The 17,657-nt window shown below is 49.6% G+C and overlaps 1 protein-coding gene across 1 annotated transcript in view; it reads right to left on the bottom strand.

Moving 5' to 3' along the window:
• LOC132383385 (potassium voltage-gated channel subfamily KQT member 5-like) overlaps positions 1–17,339 on the bottom strand; it is an 82,131-nt gene extending 64,792 nt beyond the window's left edge. The window contains exon 1 of the mRNA XM_059954280.1: positions 16,776–17,339. Within this exon, the coding sequence (XP_059810263.1) occupies positions 16,776–17,131 (356 nt within the window). The 5' untranslated portion in view covers positions 17,132–17,339. The remainder of the gene's footprint in view (positions 1–16,775) is intronic.
• Between the last annotated feature and the right edge of the window lie 318 nt (positions 17,340–17,657).

Raw genomic sequence — 17,657 nt, 5'->3', positions numbered from 1 at the left:
ACAACTCACGTAAAAGATCCTCTACGCTAAACCAAATTCAGAAAAATACCTGAATCCTTCCATGTTACTACTTCTACTGAGTACCAATTAAAACACAGAAACATAGAACACCTACAGCACAATACGAACATGTCCTTAACTGAGAAATTAACTTGGGTTACCCATAGCCCTCTATTTTTCTGAGCTCCATGTACCTTATCCAGGAGTCTCTTAAAAGACCCTATCGTATCCGCCTCCACCACCATTGCCGGCAGCCCATTCCACGCACTCACCACTCTCTGCGTAAAAAACTTACCCCTGACATCTCCTCTGTACCTACTCCCCAGCACATTAAACCTGTGTCCTCTTGTGGCAACCATTTCAGCCCTGGGGAAAAAGCCTCTGACTATCCACATGATCAATGCCTCTCATCATCTTATACACCTCTACCAGGCCACCTCTCATCCTCCATCGCTCCCAGCAGAAAAGGCCAAGCTCACTCAACCTATTCTCAAAAGACATGCTCCCCAATCCAGACAGCATCCTTGTAAACCTCCTCTGCACCTTTTCTATGGTTTCCACAGCCTTCCTACAGTGAGGCGACCAGAACTGAGCACAGTACTCCAAGTGGGGCTTGATCAGGGTCCTATATAGCTACAGCATTCCCTCTCAGCTCCTAAACTCAATCCCACGACTGATGAAGGCCAATGCAGTGTATACTTTCTTAGTTGTAACAAGAGTTCACTGAGAGAGATTGCCAAACATTGTACTTGGCAGTTTGTAATCGTCATACACCATAGACCATTTTACTGAATTTAACTAAGGAAACATATAATAATTAGCCATCAGCTTCATTACAAGGAAATTATAGAGCCCGTGAAATTACTCATATAGAGATGGTCATCTGAGATCACATGACAGCACAGATTCACAGCCTATTTTACAATCTTTCTCCATAATTGGCAATCAGACAAAATTCCAGCTCAGAGCAACAAGCCCCTACATAGTCAGAGGGTGATTAACAGCCCAGTGTGGTGATGCCCCTTAGGATCGTGAGAATTAACTTGACACAGAATCATTTCCTCAGCCTGCATGTTTCCAGCATTTCCTGCTGCTGCTTCTTTTGTTCACAATCCCTCTCATGTTTCTCTTTGGATCGTCCACTGCACTTGAATCTTCTAAAGCACTTATTTATAGTTCTCCTGGATAAAATAAGCCCACTGAGGCAAGAGATTAATATAATGGGTGTGGAACATCCTTCATCAAAAAGTCCCCACCACGTGGTCCATGCCATCTTCCTGCAGTTATCTTTGGGCAGGAGGTCCCCTAATACAAGCTCTTGGCCCAAAGCGTAGCAGGTCAGGCTGTGAAGAGAGAAGCCTCCCCATAGATGCTGCCTGTCCTGCTGAGTTCTTTTGTGTTTATGAAGTCTCAGGCCAGCAGATTCAGGAGCATCTACTTCCATAGAACATAGAATAGTACAGCACAGTACAATGTTGTGCCCACCCTCAAATCCTGCCTCCCATATAACCCCCCCCCCCCACCTTAAGTTCCTCCATATACTTGTCTAGTAGTCTCTTAAACTTCACTAGTGTATTTGCCTCCACCACTGACTCAGGCAGTGCATTCCACGCACCAATCACTCTCTGAGTAAAAAACCTTCCTCTAATATCCCCCTTGAACTTCCCCCCTTACCTTAAAGTCAAGTCCTCTTGTACTGAGCAGTGCTGCCCTGGGGAAGAGGCGCTGGCTATCCACACTGTCTATTCCTCGTAATATCTTGTATACCTGTATCATGTCTCCTCTCATCCTCCTTCTCTCCAGAGAATAAAGCCCTGGCTCCCTTAATCTCTGATCATAATGCATACTCTCTAAACCAGGCAGTGTCCTGGTAAATCTCCTCTGTACCCTTTCCAATGCTTCCACATCCTTCCTATAGTGAGGTGACCAGAAATGGATACAGTACTCCAAGTGTGGCCTAACCAGAGTTTTATAGATCCTTCAACCATTCAGTTCTTGAACCACCCTGCAAAATCCTAATCCTATGCCCTATACTTTATCGACACCACCACTTTGCACTAAAATGGACTTTGTTTTATTTTGCACTAAGTGTGCTCTTTCTCATAAAAATATATAATTTATGTTACCTTATGTTTTCTAGTGAATGCTGCTTATCTGATCTGTGTACCCGTGATACTGCTGCAAGTAAGTTTTTCATTGCACCTGTGCCTACATGTACTTGTGCATATGACAATAAACTCCACTTTGAAAAATCTCAGTGTTCCATGTAATAACCAAATTCCATCTTGTCGCCATAAATTCTCCTCCACTTCAGATCCTTCAGAAACCCTGAGTCCGTCCAATACTCCTTGAGTTTCTCCCAAGATGGGAAAGCCAAGCATGAGAAATGGGACTAACTTGGATGGGAACTTTGACTGGCTGGTTTCCATGCTGTTTAAACTCAACTTTGCCCTCCACTATTCTGCTTGTGTGGTCAGTGTACATAGGAGAAGGAGAGATATATTGGTCATTATCAAGGGCTGAGAATACACTTGGCAGCTATGCTTGGGGCCGTGTTCCAGTCGCCACATACTCAGAGACTTTGCAGTGGGTGGGTGGAATGGGCACATTGCAGGGCCACATATTCGGGGAAGGGACTTGCAGTCGGTGAACGCGTCCTGGAGATACTTCCCAAAATGAGGAGATGGTTCAGGTCACAAAAGCAAAACATTGCAGAGATTGTAGTAGAGCCAGAAAATGTTGTAAATTCTCAGCAGGTCAACTCAGGAGGAGGAAAGTGGTTTAGATCTTGGGTCAGTGACCTCACACCAGATTAAACTTGCAATGGAAAACTGTGCTTTTCTCTCCACGGCCTGACCTGCTGTGTACCTCTTACCTTTTCTCCTTTTTAAATTTATGGATTAATTTTCTACTTGCAAAATTACAAACATAAAGTCAGCTGCGTGATGCACATTTTTGAAGGTCGTTATTTGTACTTCAAGGTAAAAGAGTTGGTCCCGGTTGTATATTTATAAGTAGAAACCCTGTTTGTTTTAGAAGCAGCTGAGGTTTTGACCCTCAGAATGACTTACAGTACAGATATTTAATTTTAATTTTATTTAGAGATACAGCAGGGTAAAAGGCCCTTCTAGATCAACGAGCCCACGCTACCCAGTAACAGCCATGAGACTGAATAACCTACTAACTCATATGTCTTTGGGATGTGGGAGGAAAGCTGGGCGGTCACGGGGAGAACGTACAAACGTACAAATGTACAAACGGGGAGAACGCCAGCAGTGGAAATTGAACACAGGTCACAGGCACCGTAAAGCATCATGATAACATCTGTGCTACTGGGCCAGTCAGCAGCTTCCTTGCAATAACATTCCCAGCAACCTGCCGGGGCAGACAGCAAGAGGATATTAGTATAGATTGCTCAAGAAGGGAAATACAGATAATTCTGAAAATTGTAGACCCAGTGGTAGGAAAACTGCTGATGAAGGTTCTTGGGGATAGGATTTATACACCCTTTGAAAAGGCATGACCAGATCAGAGATGAGCTTTGTGCAGGGCAGTTCACATCTTGCCCGCTTGATAGACTTTTTTGAGGAGGTGATGAAGATAGAGCTGTGGACGTTGTCTGCATGGACAGGTGTTTGACAAGTAGGTGCCTGGTACCTTAAGGTTGTTACAGCTTAGGGTGGAAGTGGGGATAAGTTCCCACTACCTATTAAATACTCCCAGTGGCATACATTTCTCACAACCAGATCCAGCTCCAAGGCTTAGCTACAAAGCCCAGCAGAACTGTTTCTACTGACAGGAGAAGGGGTAAAGTCGGGTTACTGGTACCTTAAAACCAGTCGCTTCAAACAGATGGGGTTTGTCAGCCATGGTCGGCTGCTCATGTAGGAGAAGGAAAACTAACCTCTGCTGCCTTGTGGCTATACTCACTGCTGAGGGAGGCTTCAGGAGTGAACCACAAGGAAAGTCTCAAGCCGGAGTCCCTAAGGCAGTCCTACATTGAGTTCAGCTCCGACTGGCAACTCCTGTGACGGCACTGGTGCCGAACTGCATCAGTCACAGCCATTCCGTTCGATTCATCCGCTGTGCGGAGAGGGGAAGCCTGCTTAATGGGCAACGGCTTGCCCTCCACTTCATACTCCCTAGGCCTGCGTATCATGTGCACAACTGGGACGCAACATCCATGGTCAACCCCTGCCAGCCTTCGGTGAGGGCCTGCAGTACGTTCCTGTGGTGGTGGTGGGGGCAAATACAACAGGGGCTTCTCTGGAGCCCTTAGGATGTGCCGAGAATGGAGGGATGTTAGCCGTGTGCAGGCAGTAGGGATTAGTTTAGTTAAGTGTCATTTGCTTAATGAGTTTAGCACAAACGTTGTGGGCTGAGGGCCTGTTCTATGTTCAGTATTGCCCGAAGCTTGGTCAGACCGTCAGGACAGAACCACGTGAAGAGGCCAAGTCGAGATGCAGGTAGGTCTACCCAAGCCTCGGGCTCAGACCACAGGAGCACTCTGTGCAGGACGGCGAGTTGGAGGACAGGGTGGAACTGCAGAGCTCAGTACCATGGTATCCTGACAGTAATCTTTTCCCCAATGCCAACAGTCAAAAGAGTTGACCATTGACTTCAGGAAGGGACTCTTGACTTCACATTCTACCTCATTATAACCTCACATCTTATTTTCTGCCTGCCTGCCTGCACTTTCTCTGTAACAGAATGTTGGCCTTTATTACAAAGGGGATTGAGTACAAGAGCAAGGAAATCCTCTTGCATTTGTACAGAGCCCTGGTGAGACCACACCTGGAGTATGGTGTACAGTTTTGGTCTCCAGGGTTAAGGAAGGACATCCTGGCTGTAGAGGAAGTGCAGCGTAGATTCAAGAGGTTAATTCCTGGGATGTCCGGACTGTCTTTCGCAGAGAGGTTTGAGAGACTGGGCTTGTACATGCTGGAATTAAGGAGATTGAGAGGGGATCTGATTGAAACATATAAGATTATAAAGGGATTGGACAAGATAGAGGCAGGAAATATGTTCCAGATGCTGGGAGAGTCCAGTACCAGAGGGCATGCTTTGAGAATAAGGGGTAGGTCATTTAGGACAGGAGAAACTTAAAGAGAAACTTCTTCTCCCAGAGAGTTGTGGGGGTCTGGAATGCACTGTCTCGGAAGGCAGTGGAGGCCAATTCTCTGGATGCTTTCAAGAAGGAGCTAGATAGGTATCTTATGGATAGGGGAATCAAGGGATATGGGGACAAGGCAGGAACCGGGTATTGATAGTAGTTGATCAGCCATGATCTCAAAATGGGGGTGCAGGCTCGAAGGGTCAAATGGTCTACTTCTGCACCTATTGTCTATTGTCTATTGTAACTGTTACTGGTTTCCCTTGGACTACCTCAATGTCATTTATTATGAAATAATCTGTCTGAACGGTATGCAAGAAAAGTTTTTCCCTGTACCTTGATACAAGTGACAATATTAAACCAATTTACCAGTAAGGTTCAGATCACAATAAATGATTTTTTTTTATGAACAAGGTCTTATCCACCACCTGTGAACAAGATCATTTTAAACAACTCAAAACAACTGAACTTAGAGTTCAAACAGAACTCCCTCATTCTCCCTCATCCCATCAACCTGCACCTGGACCATAGCCCTCCAGACCCCTCCCATCCAAGTACTTATCCAAACTTCTCTTAAATGTTGAAATCAGACACACTTTCACTATGTCCACTGGGAGCTCATACCACACTCTCACCACCTCTCGGAGTGAAGAAGCTCCCCCTCCTGTTCCCCTTAAACAGTTCACTTTTCACATGGCCTCCAGCTCTTGCTTCTCCCAACCTCAGTGGTAAAAGCCTGCTTGCATTCCTCTCCTTCTCCTAAACTCGAGGCAACAAAGCCCATACCTATTCAATCTTTCCCAATAACTCAAGTCTTGGCACCATCCAATAATTTTTATCAGAATCAGGTTTATTATCTCCAGAACGCAACGTGAAATTTGTTAACTTAGCAGCAGCAGTTCAATGCAATACATAATCTAGCTGAGAGAGAAAGAAAATAATAATAAATAAAATAAAACATAATAAATAAGCAAGAAAATCAATTACACATATTGAATAGATTTTTTAAAAATGTGCAGAAACAGAAATACTGCATATTAAAATGTGAGGTATGCCCTATGCTCCGTCAAACTTATTGATAGATTCCTGTAGGTAAAACTGCCCAGAATACTCCAAACGTGGGCTCACCAGCGCCTTACACAGCTTCAGCTCTGCATCCCAACTCCTGTACTCAGAACGTTGATTTCTGAAGGCCAATGTGACAAAAACTCTCTTTGTCTGTGACGCTACTTTCCAGGAACAAAGGATCTGTACTCTCAAATCACTTTCTTCCAATGCACTCCTCAGTACTCTGCCATTCACTGTGTAAGTCCTCCCAAAGTGCAACACTTGACACCTGCCTGCATTAAATTCAATTGGCCACTTATCAACCCATTGAAATCAGTTTCAATAAGCAACTAAACAGATAATTGTCAGAACACTATTCCTAGTTGGTTGTTGAGTCCACGTGATCCACACACGCTCATAGTCACAACAGTCACATAAACTTGTTATTGTTCACTAGTCTTTGTAGATACCGCTACTTAGCTTTTGAAACGTCAACTATTTGTTTTTAAATGCATATTTCATTAATTTTTTTCCATTGCATGTCACTATGCTTCTGGAAGTGCAAAACGTAAAGTGAAGAAAAAGAAGAGACCAACTTGTGATATCAAAAACACGTAAGTTGTCAGAATGTTTTAAGAATGAACCAAGGAGCACCATGCGTCAAAACAGATTGAACTATCTCACTCTAATGAGCACTGAACATGAACTTCTGTGTGAACTAGACATTTCCAGTATCATCAACAAATTTGCTCATGCTAAATCTAGAAAATGTAACTTTTAAATTGTAGTTTTGTTACTTTTGACATTTGAAATTGATAGCTACATGTAAGTAATACTATAACTGAAGTGTCAGACATTTGTCGCATTATCTGGCTGTACAGCAAATGAAAAAATGCAAGTAAATAATTTATGCTTTAATACTTATGGGCATTTTTTAAATTTAGGGCCCCTTTATAACATATGCTACAGGCCCTGCATTAGCTTAACTCGGCACAAAACTAAGATGAGCAACCCTAATCAGACCCTGTCTATCCAATTATTAAAATATCCAGTCCCTTAGAATACCTTCCAATAACTTACACACTGCTGATGCTCATCAACCTATAATTTTCTGGCTTATTCTCAGCTGTTTTCTTAAACAACACAACAATATTAGCTATCCTCCAATCCTGCATGGTAAAAGATGTTTTAAATACCTCTGCTGGGCCCCGATTTCTACAGTAGCCTGCCACAACGTCCAAGGGCACACCTTTTCGGGTCCTGTGGACTTATCCACCCCAATTTGTCTCAAGATAGCGAGCACCTCCCCTTCTGTAAGTGGGATAGAAACATAGAAAACCTACAGTACAATACAGGCCCTTCGGCCCACAAAGTTGTGCCCACAAAGGTCCCTACCTCAGAAATTACTAGGCTTACCTATAGCCCTCTAATTTACTAAGCTCCATTGTACCTGCACCCTTGCTTCCACATCCTTACTGTAGTGAGGCAACCAGAACTGAGCACAGTACTCCAAGTGGGGTCTGACCAGGGTCTTACATAGCTGCAACATTACCTCTCGGCTTCTAAACTCATTTCCATGATTGATGAAGGCCAATACACCATACGCCTTCTTAACCACAGAGTCAACCTGCGCAGCTGCTTTGAGTGTCCTATGGACTCGGACCCCAAGATCCCTCTGATCCTCCACACTGCCAAGAGTCTTACCATTAATACTATATTCTGCCATCATATTTGACCTACCAAAATGAACCACTTCACACTTGTCTGGGATACGGTCTATGACCTTACTACTGCTTTCCATCAGTTCTATAGAAACTGTGTCCATTCCCAACTGAATACAGTTGCAAAAAAATCCACTTGAGATTGTGCCCATCTCCTTAATGTATGAATGACCATGCTGATCTTCAAGAGGAACAAAATGGCTATCCTGTTCCTCTTAAGTATCTGTAAAAGTCCTTGAGATTCTCCTTCACTTTGTCTGCCAGAGCAACTGCACATCCTCTTGTAACCATCCTGACTTTCTTCTTCAGGGTTCTCTTGCATTCCACAAGCACCTCATTTGTTCCTTGCTGACGATGCTTGTTATGCACCTCCCTTAGGCCTCCGTATCTCACGAAAATGCAGGCTCTCTAAACCTGTTGGCCTTGCCTTTCATTCTAACAGTGACATACAAACCCTGGACTCTCAACGCTACCCTTCTCAAAGCCTCCCACTTAGCCTTTGCCAGAAGACAACCTGGCCCAGTCCACACTGGTGGGATCCTTCCCAGTGCCATTAAAATCGCCCATCCTCCAGTTTAGAATCTCAGCCTGAGGACCGGGCCCATGCTTCTCTGTAATTACATTGAAACTATGATCAGGAGATCAAGAGCTCCCCTACACACCTGCCCCGTCTTGTTACCTAGCAGGAGATTCAGTATTGCTGTCTCTCTAGTTTGGACCTCGATATATTGGCTCAGGAAATTTTCTTGAACAGGAGCTTCTGCTCACGTACAAACTGACTGGGAATATCACAGTGTCCTTTTACAATGTGGGAGTTACAATTACGATCAGCAGTTCGACCTCAATTATAACTTTAATATAATGTTTATGACTCTGCTGTGGTGTCCTTCGTAGCTGGTCGATGACTAAGCTGTACTAGTTAGGGAATAGCGGATATTATCCCGCCGGTAGACAGTGATCTCGGCAAACACGCCGGCAATACCGGCAATACGGAGTATGGGACGGGGCGAGAACTTTCAGGCAGCAATTGGCAGCCCGGGATCTCCCCGCTCACCCCGCTCACCCTCTGGCGAGACTTTCTCACTCTCGCTCTCACTGGAGACCTCCCTGAGACTTTGCAAGCATCCGCACCAAATAAAGTTAGGGGCGGGGTGAAATTAATGCAGAGCTCAGCCCCGGAAAGAGGGATAGGCACCGGACTGCCCCTGGGAGCCGGTTGCAAGGAGAACGGGTTCGCACCCGTGTGTCTGCAAGGGGAGCTTGCCAGCCCTCTCCACTGAACAGCCCAAATTGGAAGTAAAGAGCCAACACACGAGGAAAATGAAAGTTTTAGTTAAAGAGAAAGGGGCGGGGGAGAGAGGCGCGAGTGAAGAAAGAGTAGGAGAAGATCGGGGAGAGGTAGGAGGAGAGGGCTGGGTGAAAACAAGGAGAACGTAAGAAACTGATGACGAACCATGGGGAGGGGGAGGGAGAGCGGGGAGAGAGCGGGAGGGAGTGGGGAGAGATGGAGATGGTGAGCAGGGAGAGAGATGGAGAGGGGAGGGAGATGGAAAAGGGGAGGGAGATGGAAAAGGGGAGGGAGATGGAGAGGGGAGGGAGATGTTGAGCGGGGAAGAGAGTGGGGAGAGCGGGGAAAGAGGGGGAGGGAGATGGAGGGGGGAGGGAGATAGTGAGCAGGGAATAGAGCGGGGAGAGTGGGGGAGGGAAATGGTGAGCGGGGAGAGAGATGGAGAGGGGGGAGGGAGATGGTGAGCAGAGAGAGAGATGGAGAGGGGGGAGGGAGATGGTGAGCGGGGAGAGAGATGGAGAGGGGGGAGGATGGTGAGCGGGGAGAGAGATGGAGAGGGGGGAGGGAGATGGTGAGCGGGGAGAGAGGGAGAGGGGGGAGGGAGATGGTGAGCGGGGAGAGAGATGGAGAGGGGGGAGGGAGATGGTGAGCGGGGAGAGAGATGGAGAGGGGGGAGGGAGATGGAGAGGGGGGAGGGAGATGGTGAGCGCGGAGGGAGATGGAAAGGGGGGAGATGGAGAGGGGGTGGGGAGATGGAGAGGGGGAGGGAGATGGTGAGCGGGGAGAGAGATGGAGAGGGGGAGGGAGATGGAGAGGGGGGAGGGAGATGGTGAGCGCGGAGGGAGATGGAGAGGGGGGAGGGAGATGGAGAGGGGGGAGGGAGATGGAGAGGGGGAGGGAGATGGAGAGGGGGAGGGAGATGGTGAGCGGGGAGAGAGATGGAGAGGGGGCAGGGAGATGGAGAGGGGGGAGGGAGATGGAGGGAGATGGTGAGCAGGGAGAGAGATGGAGAGGGGGGAGGGTGATGGTGAGCGGGGAGAGAGATGGAGAGGGGGGAGGGAGATGGTGAGCGGGGAGAGAGATGGAGAGGGGGGAGGGAGATGGAGAGGGGGAGGGAGATGGAGCAGGGAAGAGAGCAGGGAGAGAGGGGGAGGGAGATGGTGAGCGGGGAGGGAGATGGAGAGGGGGGAGGGTGAGCGGGGAGAGAGATGGTGAGCGAGGAGAGAGATGGAGAGAGGGGGAGGGAGATGGTGAGCGGGGAGAGAGATGGAGAGGGGGGAGGGAGATGGTGAGCGGGGAGAGAGATGGAGAGGGGGGAGGATGGTGAGCGGGGAGAGAGATGGAGAGGGAGGAGGGAGATGGTGAGCGGGGAGAGAGGGAGAGGGGGGAGGGAGATGGTGAGCGGGGAGAGAGATGGAGAGGGGGGAGGGAGATGGTGAGCGGGGAGAGAGATGGAGAGGGGGGAGGGAGATGGAGAGGGGGGAGGGAGATGGTGAGCGCGGAGGGAGATGGAAAGGGGGGAGATGGAGAGGGGGTGGGGAGATGGAGAGGGGGAGGGAGATGGTGAGCGGGGAGAGAGATGGAGAGGGGGAGGGAGATGGAGAGGGGGGAGGGAGATGGTGAGCGCGGAGGGAGATGGAGAGGGGGGAGGGAGATGGAGAGGGGGAGGGAGATGGAGAGGGGGAGGGAGATGGTGAGCGGGGAGAGAGATGGAGAGGGGGCAGGGAGATGGAGAGGGGGGAGGGAGATGGAGGGAGATGGTGAGCAGGGAGAGAGATGGAGAGGTGGGAGGGTGATGGTGAGCGGGGAGAGAGATGGAGAGGGGGGAGGGAGATGGTGAGCGGGGAGAGAGATGGAGAGGGGGGAGGGAGATGGAGAGGGGGAGGAAGATGGAGCAGGGAAGAGAGCAGGGAGAGAGGGGGAGGGAGATGGTGAGCGGGGAGGGAGATGGAGAGGGGGGAGGGTGAGCGGGGAGAGAGATGGTGAGCGAGGAGAGAGATGGAGAGAGGGGGAGGGAGATGGTGAGCGGGGAGAGATGGTGAGGGGGAGGGTGAGCGGGGAAGAGAGTGGGGAGAGAGGGAAAGAGACACATACACGAAAGAGTCGTTGGATGTTGGAATCTACAACGCTAGTTGCGACAGCTAGATAAAGACAGAGAGAGAACCCCACCCCGTCCCGAGACGTGTACATGTTTGAGGTCGCCCCTTCCGCTTACACATCCCGTCTTTGCGGTGAGGAGGCGCTGCCCGGACACTGGGTGAAGAATGGGTCTGAATCTCCAGCTCACCGCTTTCACCTCCTCTCCCTCAGGAGGGGATCTCATGGGCTGATCCCCATACGAAGCCACGTAGAATCCCATGCATCCTGGGCTGGGATCTGTCCCATCCCGGTGCTAACAACGGGGAAGATCATGTTTGGCCGACACGGATTAAGAGGCTGTGTGGTCCGACGCGCTCCCCCCTCCCCGGGTACACAGTTATTTTCTATGATTGCATTACACAGATGGGATGGGAGGACCGGGACCTGGGGAACAGGCCCAGTTCCGGAGAGCTCAGCACCGCGTCCGAGACAGGGAACCTCAGGGACGGCGGCTTCGGGACGGGATGCTCTCATCCCCCACACCACCGAGGGGTGGACCCACACAGTCCTCACACCCCCGGCAGCCCAGTGACTATTTACTCCTGGGCACCACATGGTCCTTTAAAACTTCACAGGTCATTCGGGATGACCCCTTCCGTCAGCGCTGACCAGACACCATGTGACCGGCCTCTGCGCAAATCAAGTTTGAGTTGAAGTTGAATTGTCACCATTCAACCAAACGTGACTACAGCCAGACGAAACTGTGTTGTGTGATTCTCCCCCTCTCTCGGGATTCCTCTGCAAAGTGGGAGCAGGGGAATCGTTGAAAGGTGGGATTGGCGGCCATTGAACCGCGACTCTCTGATGCAGAATAGTTGGAGGAGGAAGGCATTTGAGTTGGTGGGCGACTGGATACGGACAGCGCAGTAACTTTTTAGGTTGCCTCTGGATAAGCTGCAATCTTTCAGATACCTGCCCCGCCTCCTCAGCTCAATGAGTTCCTCCGCCAGCACGGGGGGCATTGACCTTCAAACCCTACCCCAAACCCCAGCACAGCCACTGATTCCACCAAACAGCCAGAAAGATTGATCGGAGTCCCCAGCCTCCCCTCCCCATCAGAGACTTGGTCTCAGTTCGGGAGTCAGCCACGGACACTCCCAAATTGACGTAACTCTACATCCCAGACTCCACCCTGCTCTTGGAGTTGACCAGCCACTCATTTCAGACTCATCGCCTGCAGCCTACTTAACACGAGGGGCTGAATAGGCTGCAAGTGATGTCTGGAATGACTCACTTGCTGCTCCGTGACAAATTCTGATTCACTTCACTTGTGACCTGAGTTTCCAGAACAGAGCAGTGGTGTAATGGAACAGATTATGGATTACAGTGTAATGGAAAAGATTATGGATTATGGTGTAATGGAACAGATTATTGATTACAGTGTAATGGAACAGATTATGGATTACAGTGTAATGGAACAGATTAATGGATTATGGTGTAATGGAACAGATTATTGATTATGGTGTAATGGAATGGACTATGGGGTAATGGAACAGATTATGAATTAGGGTGTAATGTAACAGATTATGAATTACGGTGTAATGGAACAGGTTGATTTTGGTGTAATGTAACAGATTATTGATTTTGGTGTAATGGAACAGATTATGGACTATGGTATAATGGAACAGATTATTGATTTTGGTGTAATGGAACAGATTATTGATTTTGGTGTGATAGAACAGATTATGGACTATGGTGTAATGGAACAGATTATGGACTATGGTGTAATGGAACAGATTATTGATTTTGGTGTGATAGAACAGATTATGGACTATGGTGTAATGGAACAGATTATTGATTTTGGTGTAATGGTACAGATTAACACACGGAAGCTCGTGGTTTCCAGTATCCTGAAGAAACAAGGTGGTGGTAGATGGTGAGCAAGGTTGTTAAAGGATTCAGCGGGATATAGATCAGATGGAAATAAGGCAGATAGACTTTAATCTTGACAATTGTGAAGTCTGGGTGGTGAGAACACCACAAATGACAGGACCGTCTTAAGGCAACGATGTACAAAGGGATCTCGGGATGCTCAGAAATCCCTGAAAGAAGCAACGCAAGGAGGTAGGTTGTTACAGAGGCAGAGGTCACATGTACCTTCACTGAATACAAAAGGCGGGAAATCATGTTGCAGAGTTATAATACTTTTATTCGGCTGTACTTGCCTTACTGTGTGCAGTTCAAGAGTCGGTAAATTAAATCTCGTCAGTCAGCGCCTGGAGTATTCCTACATTATAGGAAAGACGGAGAGGCTTTGTAAAGGCTCCCCCGATTTAGGGAGCACTAGCTATGAAGAGAGGATGAATACACATGTATTGTTTTCTCTAGAACAGAGAGCCTGAGGGGAGCAGTATACCAGTCTTCAGAACCACAACTAGAAGGCCTGGAGTACAGACTAACCGCTCCCCGTCCCGCTTGCTCATACGGATTCAGTCCGCGGCTGGTAAAATCCTCGCCGCTCAGTGACACAACCCCTCCGCAACGTAGACTCGTGGGCAGCCAGTTCTAACTCCAGGGATGTAAGCACACAGCACTGCAATCGGACTTGAAATACCCGCTCACCTACTGTGAACTAACAAATCCCGCATCAGTTTCCAAAAGATGGGCAGCATCTTTTCCCCGGCGCATTACAGTTAGAAACACAGCTGGTCAGCTGTGGAATGAGACAGGAGAGTGACCATTACAGGTCAAAGACCACTTATACCTCCGGCATGGGTCGGGGGTGGAAGGTGCAGATTGTGGTCACAGGAACAATGCTGATGCATCGGAAGTTTCGAGAGAAATATCGAGGGACGTTGACCCCGGGAAAAGTTGGACAAAATTCGGTTGTTCTTCTTGGAGCGTCAGAGCCCTGGTAGAGATTTCTAAAGTTATCAGAGACATAGACAGGGTGGACAGAACCTTTCCCCAGGGTGCAGAGGGCGTGCTTGGAGGGCTACGTTTTGATTATTGCAGAGAGCGGTAGGTGCCTGGAAGGGCTGCCGGGGATAGGAGTGAAGCGGGCAATTTGATGGCGTGAATATAAAGGGGACGGAGGAATATGGATGAAATTCGGGAGAGTGGCATTTAGCGTCAGCAAGATCAGTAGCACTCAGCGGGCTGAATGGCCCAAAGTTCCAATTTGGAGCACTTGACTCCATGGAAAGATTGGGACGTTTACTTTGGAACAGAGGAGGCCGAGGGGAGAGTTAACTGAAGTGTGTAGAGGTAAAAGCCGCTGGGAATCTGAAATAAACTACAATCTACTGAAAATTCCCGGGTCAGGCAGCATCTGTCGGAGGAGAAACTTCCCACCGGTTAGGGACTAATCATCAGAAAATTACTCCTGATGAAGGGTTTCGGCCCGAAACGTCGTCACTACCTCCTCCCATAGATGCTGACTGGCCTGCTGAGTTCTGCCAGCATTTTGTGTTTTTACCAGAAAATTATGACGGCCGAAATAGGAACTGATTCTAGGAAATAGGAACTGATTCTAAACAGGAAGGGTCTAATTCTCTCAGCAGAGGATCAAGACATTCAACACAATCAGATAATTGGCCGAGCGACCTCCCGCTCTGTAATTTTTTTATATAATCCAGATCTGAACAAGGGAGGACACATCCGTGGAAAGAAGAGGTTACTGTTTCATTCGGCCCGTTACAATGTGATTTCCCGAGGAGATTCCCTCCACCCCACCTCGGTAATGAAATACCTCCATTGTCCCGCTCCCCAGCGTCTTTCTCTCCAATCCGCTGACACCGTCAGTCATCTTCCACAAGAGATTAACACTCACACGTACCCAGGCTTCGTCCCATATTCGCCACCAGACTCGTTTCACCTCCTCTCTGTCACCGCTACTGACCCCCACGCCTGTCCGTGGACACATCACACCTTACCGTACCCGTGCCGTTAACGCCCCCTACCCCGACTGCCCACAAGTGAAATTCCCCGCACCCGAGCGCATCCCGCCCTCAGCCGAGTCACGGATTCACAACTGGCTGCAGAGATACTCTGCCGGGATTCCAGCTTGACGGGATGAACCGGTCCCGCACCGGCGGCCGGACGAAAACCCCACCCGTACCACAAAGGTGAGGAGCTGAGATGGCGAGACCAGCTTCAGAAGTTGCGTGAAGTGTGAAAGAACTCCACCCCACACCCCGCTCTCGCCCACCTCAATCTCCAAATCCCATAAAGCCGAACCCTGTATAGTTTTCTTTCCTCTCCCCCGCCACGCCGCTCTGTGCTGAGACACCCAGGCCCGCGCCAGGTAAACAGCTCCCAGAGAGCATCTTTGTAACCCCAGGCCCACCTACCCCCCTATCCTTGAGTCTCCGGACCACTAAATCCCAAAACTCATCTGACGGGCTGTGAAACTACAGGACCTTTCGCCCGGGGACTCTGGATCAGTCCCGGTGAAGGATCTGGACCCGAGACTCTGCTTCTGCAGATGCTGCCCGCCCGACAGATTGTTTGTTTTGCTCAGTGTGCCCGGGGTGTGAAGCCCCGACCCTGCATCGCCCGACAATGTGGGCAGGTAGCAGAGTAATAAAACTTTGCCCCAACTCTTGATAACAACTCTCACTCTGCAGAGTCGGTGGGGGAAGGCAGAGACACAACTCTCTCCCTCTGTTCTGAACGTTTTCGGGGCACCATAACCGAGCATCGGGACGGGACCCAGCACACTGTGTGGACATTACACGTGTGGGGGAGATGCTCTGCTGTGTTACAGCCTCTGCAGCCTGTACACCGCGTTATTTCCGACACATGAACGCAAACAGGACATAAATTAAGCAGTCTTAAAGAAAACAGCAAGACGTTCGGTTCATCCCGAGCACGCATACAAAGAGAGAACTCCGAGGTCTGAAATGTCGCACTTCACTTCTGCAGGCGTCTCCAGTGTTTACTGGCATTTCTTGAAAGCTCACGCAACTCGCGGGTCGCTGAAGTTGCTCATTAACTTAACTCTGGCGTTCGGAATTACAGCGGCACGGGAGGTTTAAGCCAGTGACGCGCCCTGATTGAAGCCCCTTCGTTGCCTGCGAGGGTAGGCAAGATAATAACGAGCCCCAATACTCCCGGAAGGCTCCAATACCAACCCGCAGCCGGATTTACAATGTCTCTGTCATCAGTTACACCAGTGTTTTGAAGTACAGTCACATGTCTGTGGTCATTTAGATGCGTTTGGTGAAATAGCAGCAAGACATAAACAATTTCATTGAATACACACTCCAATACAGTTTGTAAACAACTATGGAAATGAAACAAACTATTATAACATTAGCTGTAAACGCTTCAAATAAAGTCTCCAGCACAGTATATAAACTTTGCACCTTTACACTTTGAAAACGCCAGCACAGTTTGCAACTTGCGTTTAATGAAAACACTATTCCTAAAACCTGTAAGCAAACTACAAGCATTTGGACCATGTAACGCACACAACTCGCGTCGTTATTTGAATGCTACGGGACAGAGCGTGTTCGGTACTCACATGAAGGCATGGTAAATGAAAGCCCACCCGCGAGGTCTCTCCAGCACGTTGTACAAGTAGTTCTGCAGTTTTCTGTAGCGAGCATTCCGCTTGTTTCCATGCTTCAGGGGCAGTGGTCTGCCCAGCAGCCCAACGCGAGCACTCTGCGCGCCGTCCCCGGGCGCTGCCGCAAGTCCCAGTCTCTCTCCTTCTCCAGGCACCCCCGCTAGCCTGAGCCGGCTGCTGTGGTGCCGGTCTCCGGGACTGCCCGCCGACCCGTCCGGGCCGGGGAGCCCACTCTCCACCGCCGTCAATCCCACGAACTCCACCCGTTTCTCGTCCGACATGCTGCCGTTGTCCGCGTGGTTCCGGGGCATATCTCCCGGCCGTGGGCTGGGGGTGGTAGATTCTCGCGGGACGGGCGCCGCTCACGAATCGGGAGGGCTTGCTTGCACAGCTTGGAAGATCGCGGCCGGGAGAGTTTAACGGGACATCCTGCCCGGTGGAATGGGGATTTGAGAGTGTGCGGCAGCGTGTGCTGTCCTCGGGTTCAGGTGGCAGACTTCGGACACCCCCCGCCTCCGTTCCGACGCGCGGCCGCCTACCATCTCCGGCTCGGCTGCGACCCGCCCCCTCCCGCCGCAGGAACGCCCCCCTCGCCACCCAGCGCACAGATGTGACCAGCTCCACAGCTGGCGCAGTCCGGCCCGCGATGGAGAGGACGGCTTCGGGTCGATGGAGGAGGGTCCTGGGCCGGCGGAGGTGGGTGCCGGGTCGGTGAAGGTTGGGCAGGTCCCGGGATCGGTCAATTCCGATCGCACGAGTAACTAAAGTTTACAGCCAGAACTCCCAGCGACTGGATACGGCCATCTCCGTACACCAGCGCATCCTGAACACCAACCC

Source organism: Hypanus sabinus, chromosome 30 (assembly GCF_030144855.1).
Source record: "Hypanus sabinus isolate sHypSab1 chromosome 30, sHypSab1.hap1, whole genome shotgun sequence".
In the NCBI taxonomy this organism is placed as follows: Eukaryota; Metazoa; Chordata; class Chondrichthyes; order Myliobatiformes; family Dasyatidae; genus Hypanus; species Hypanus sabinus.
The sequence above is the reverse complement of the archived record's forward strand: the minus strand, read 5'-3'. Positions and strand labels throughout refer to the sequence as shown.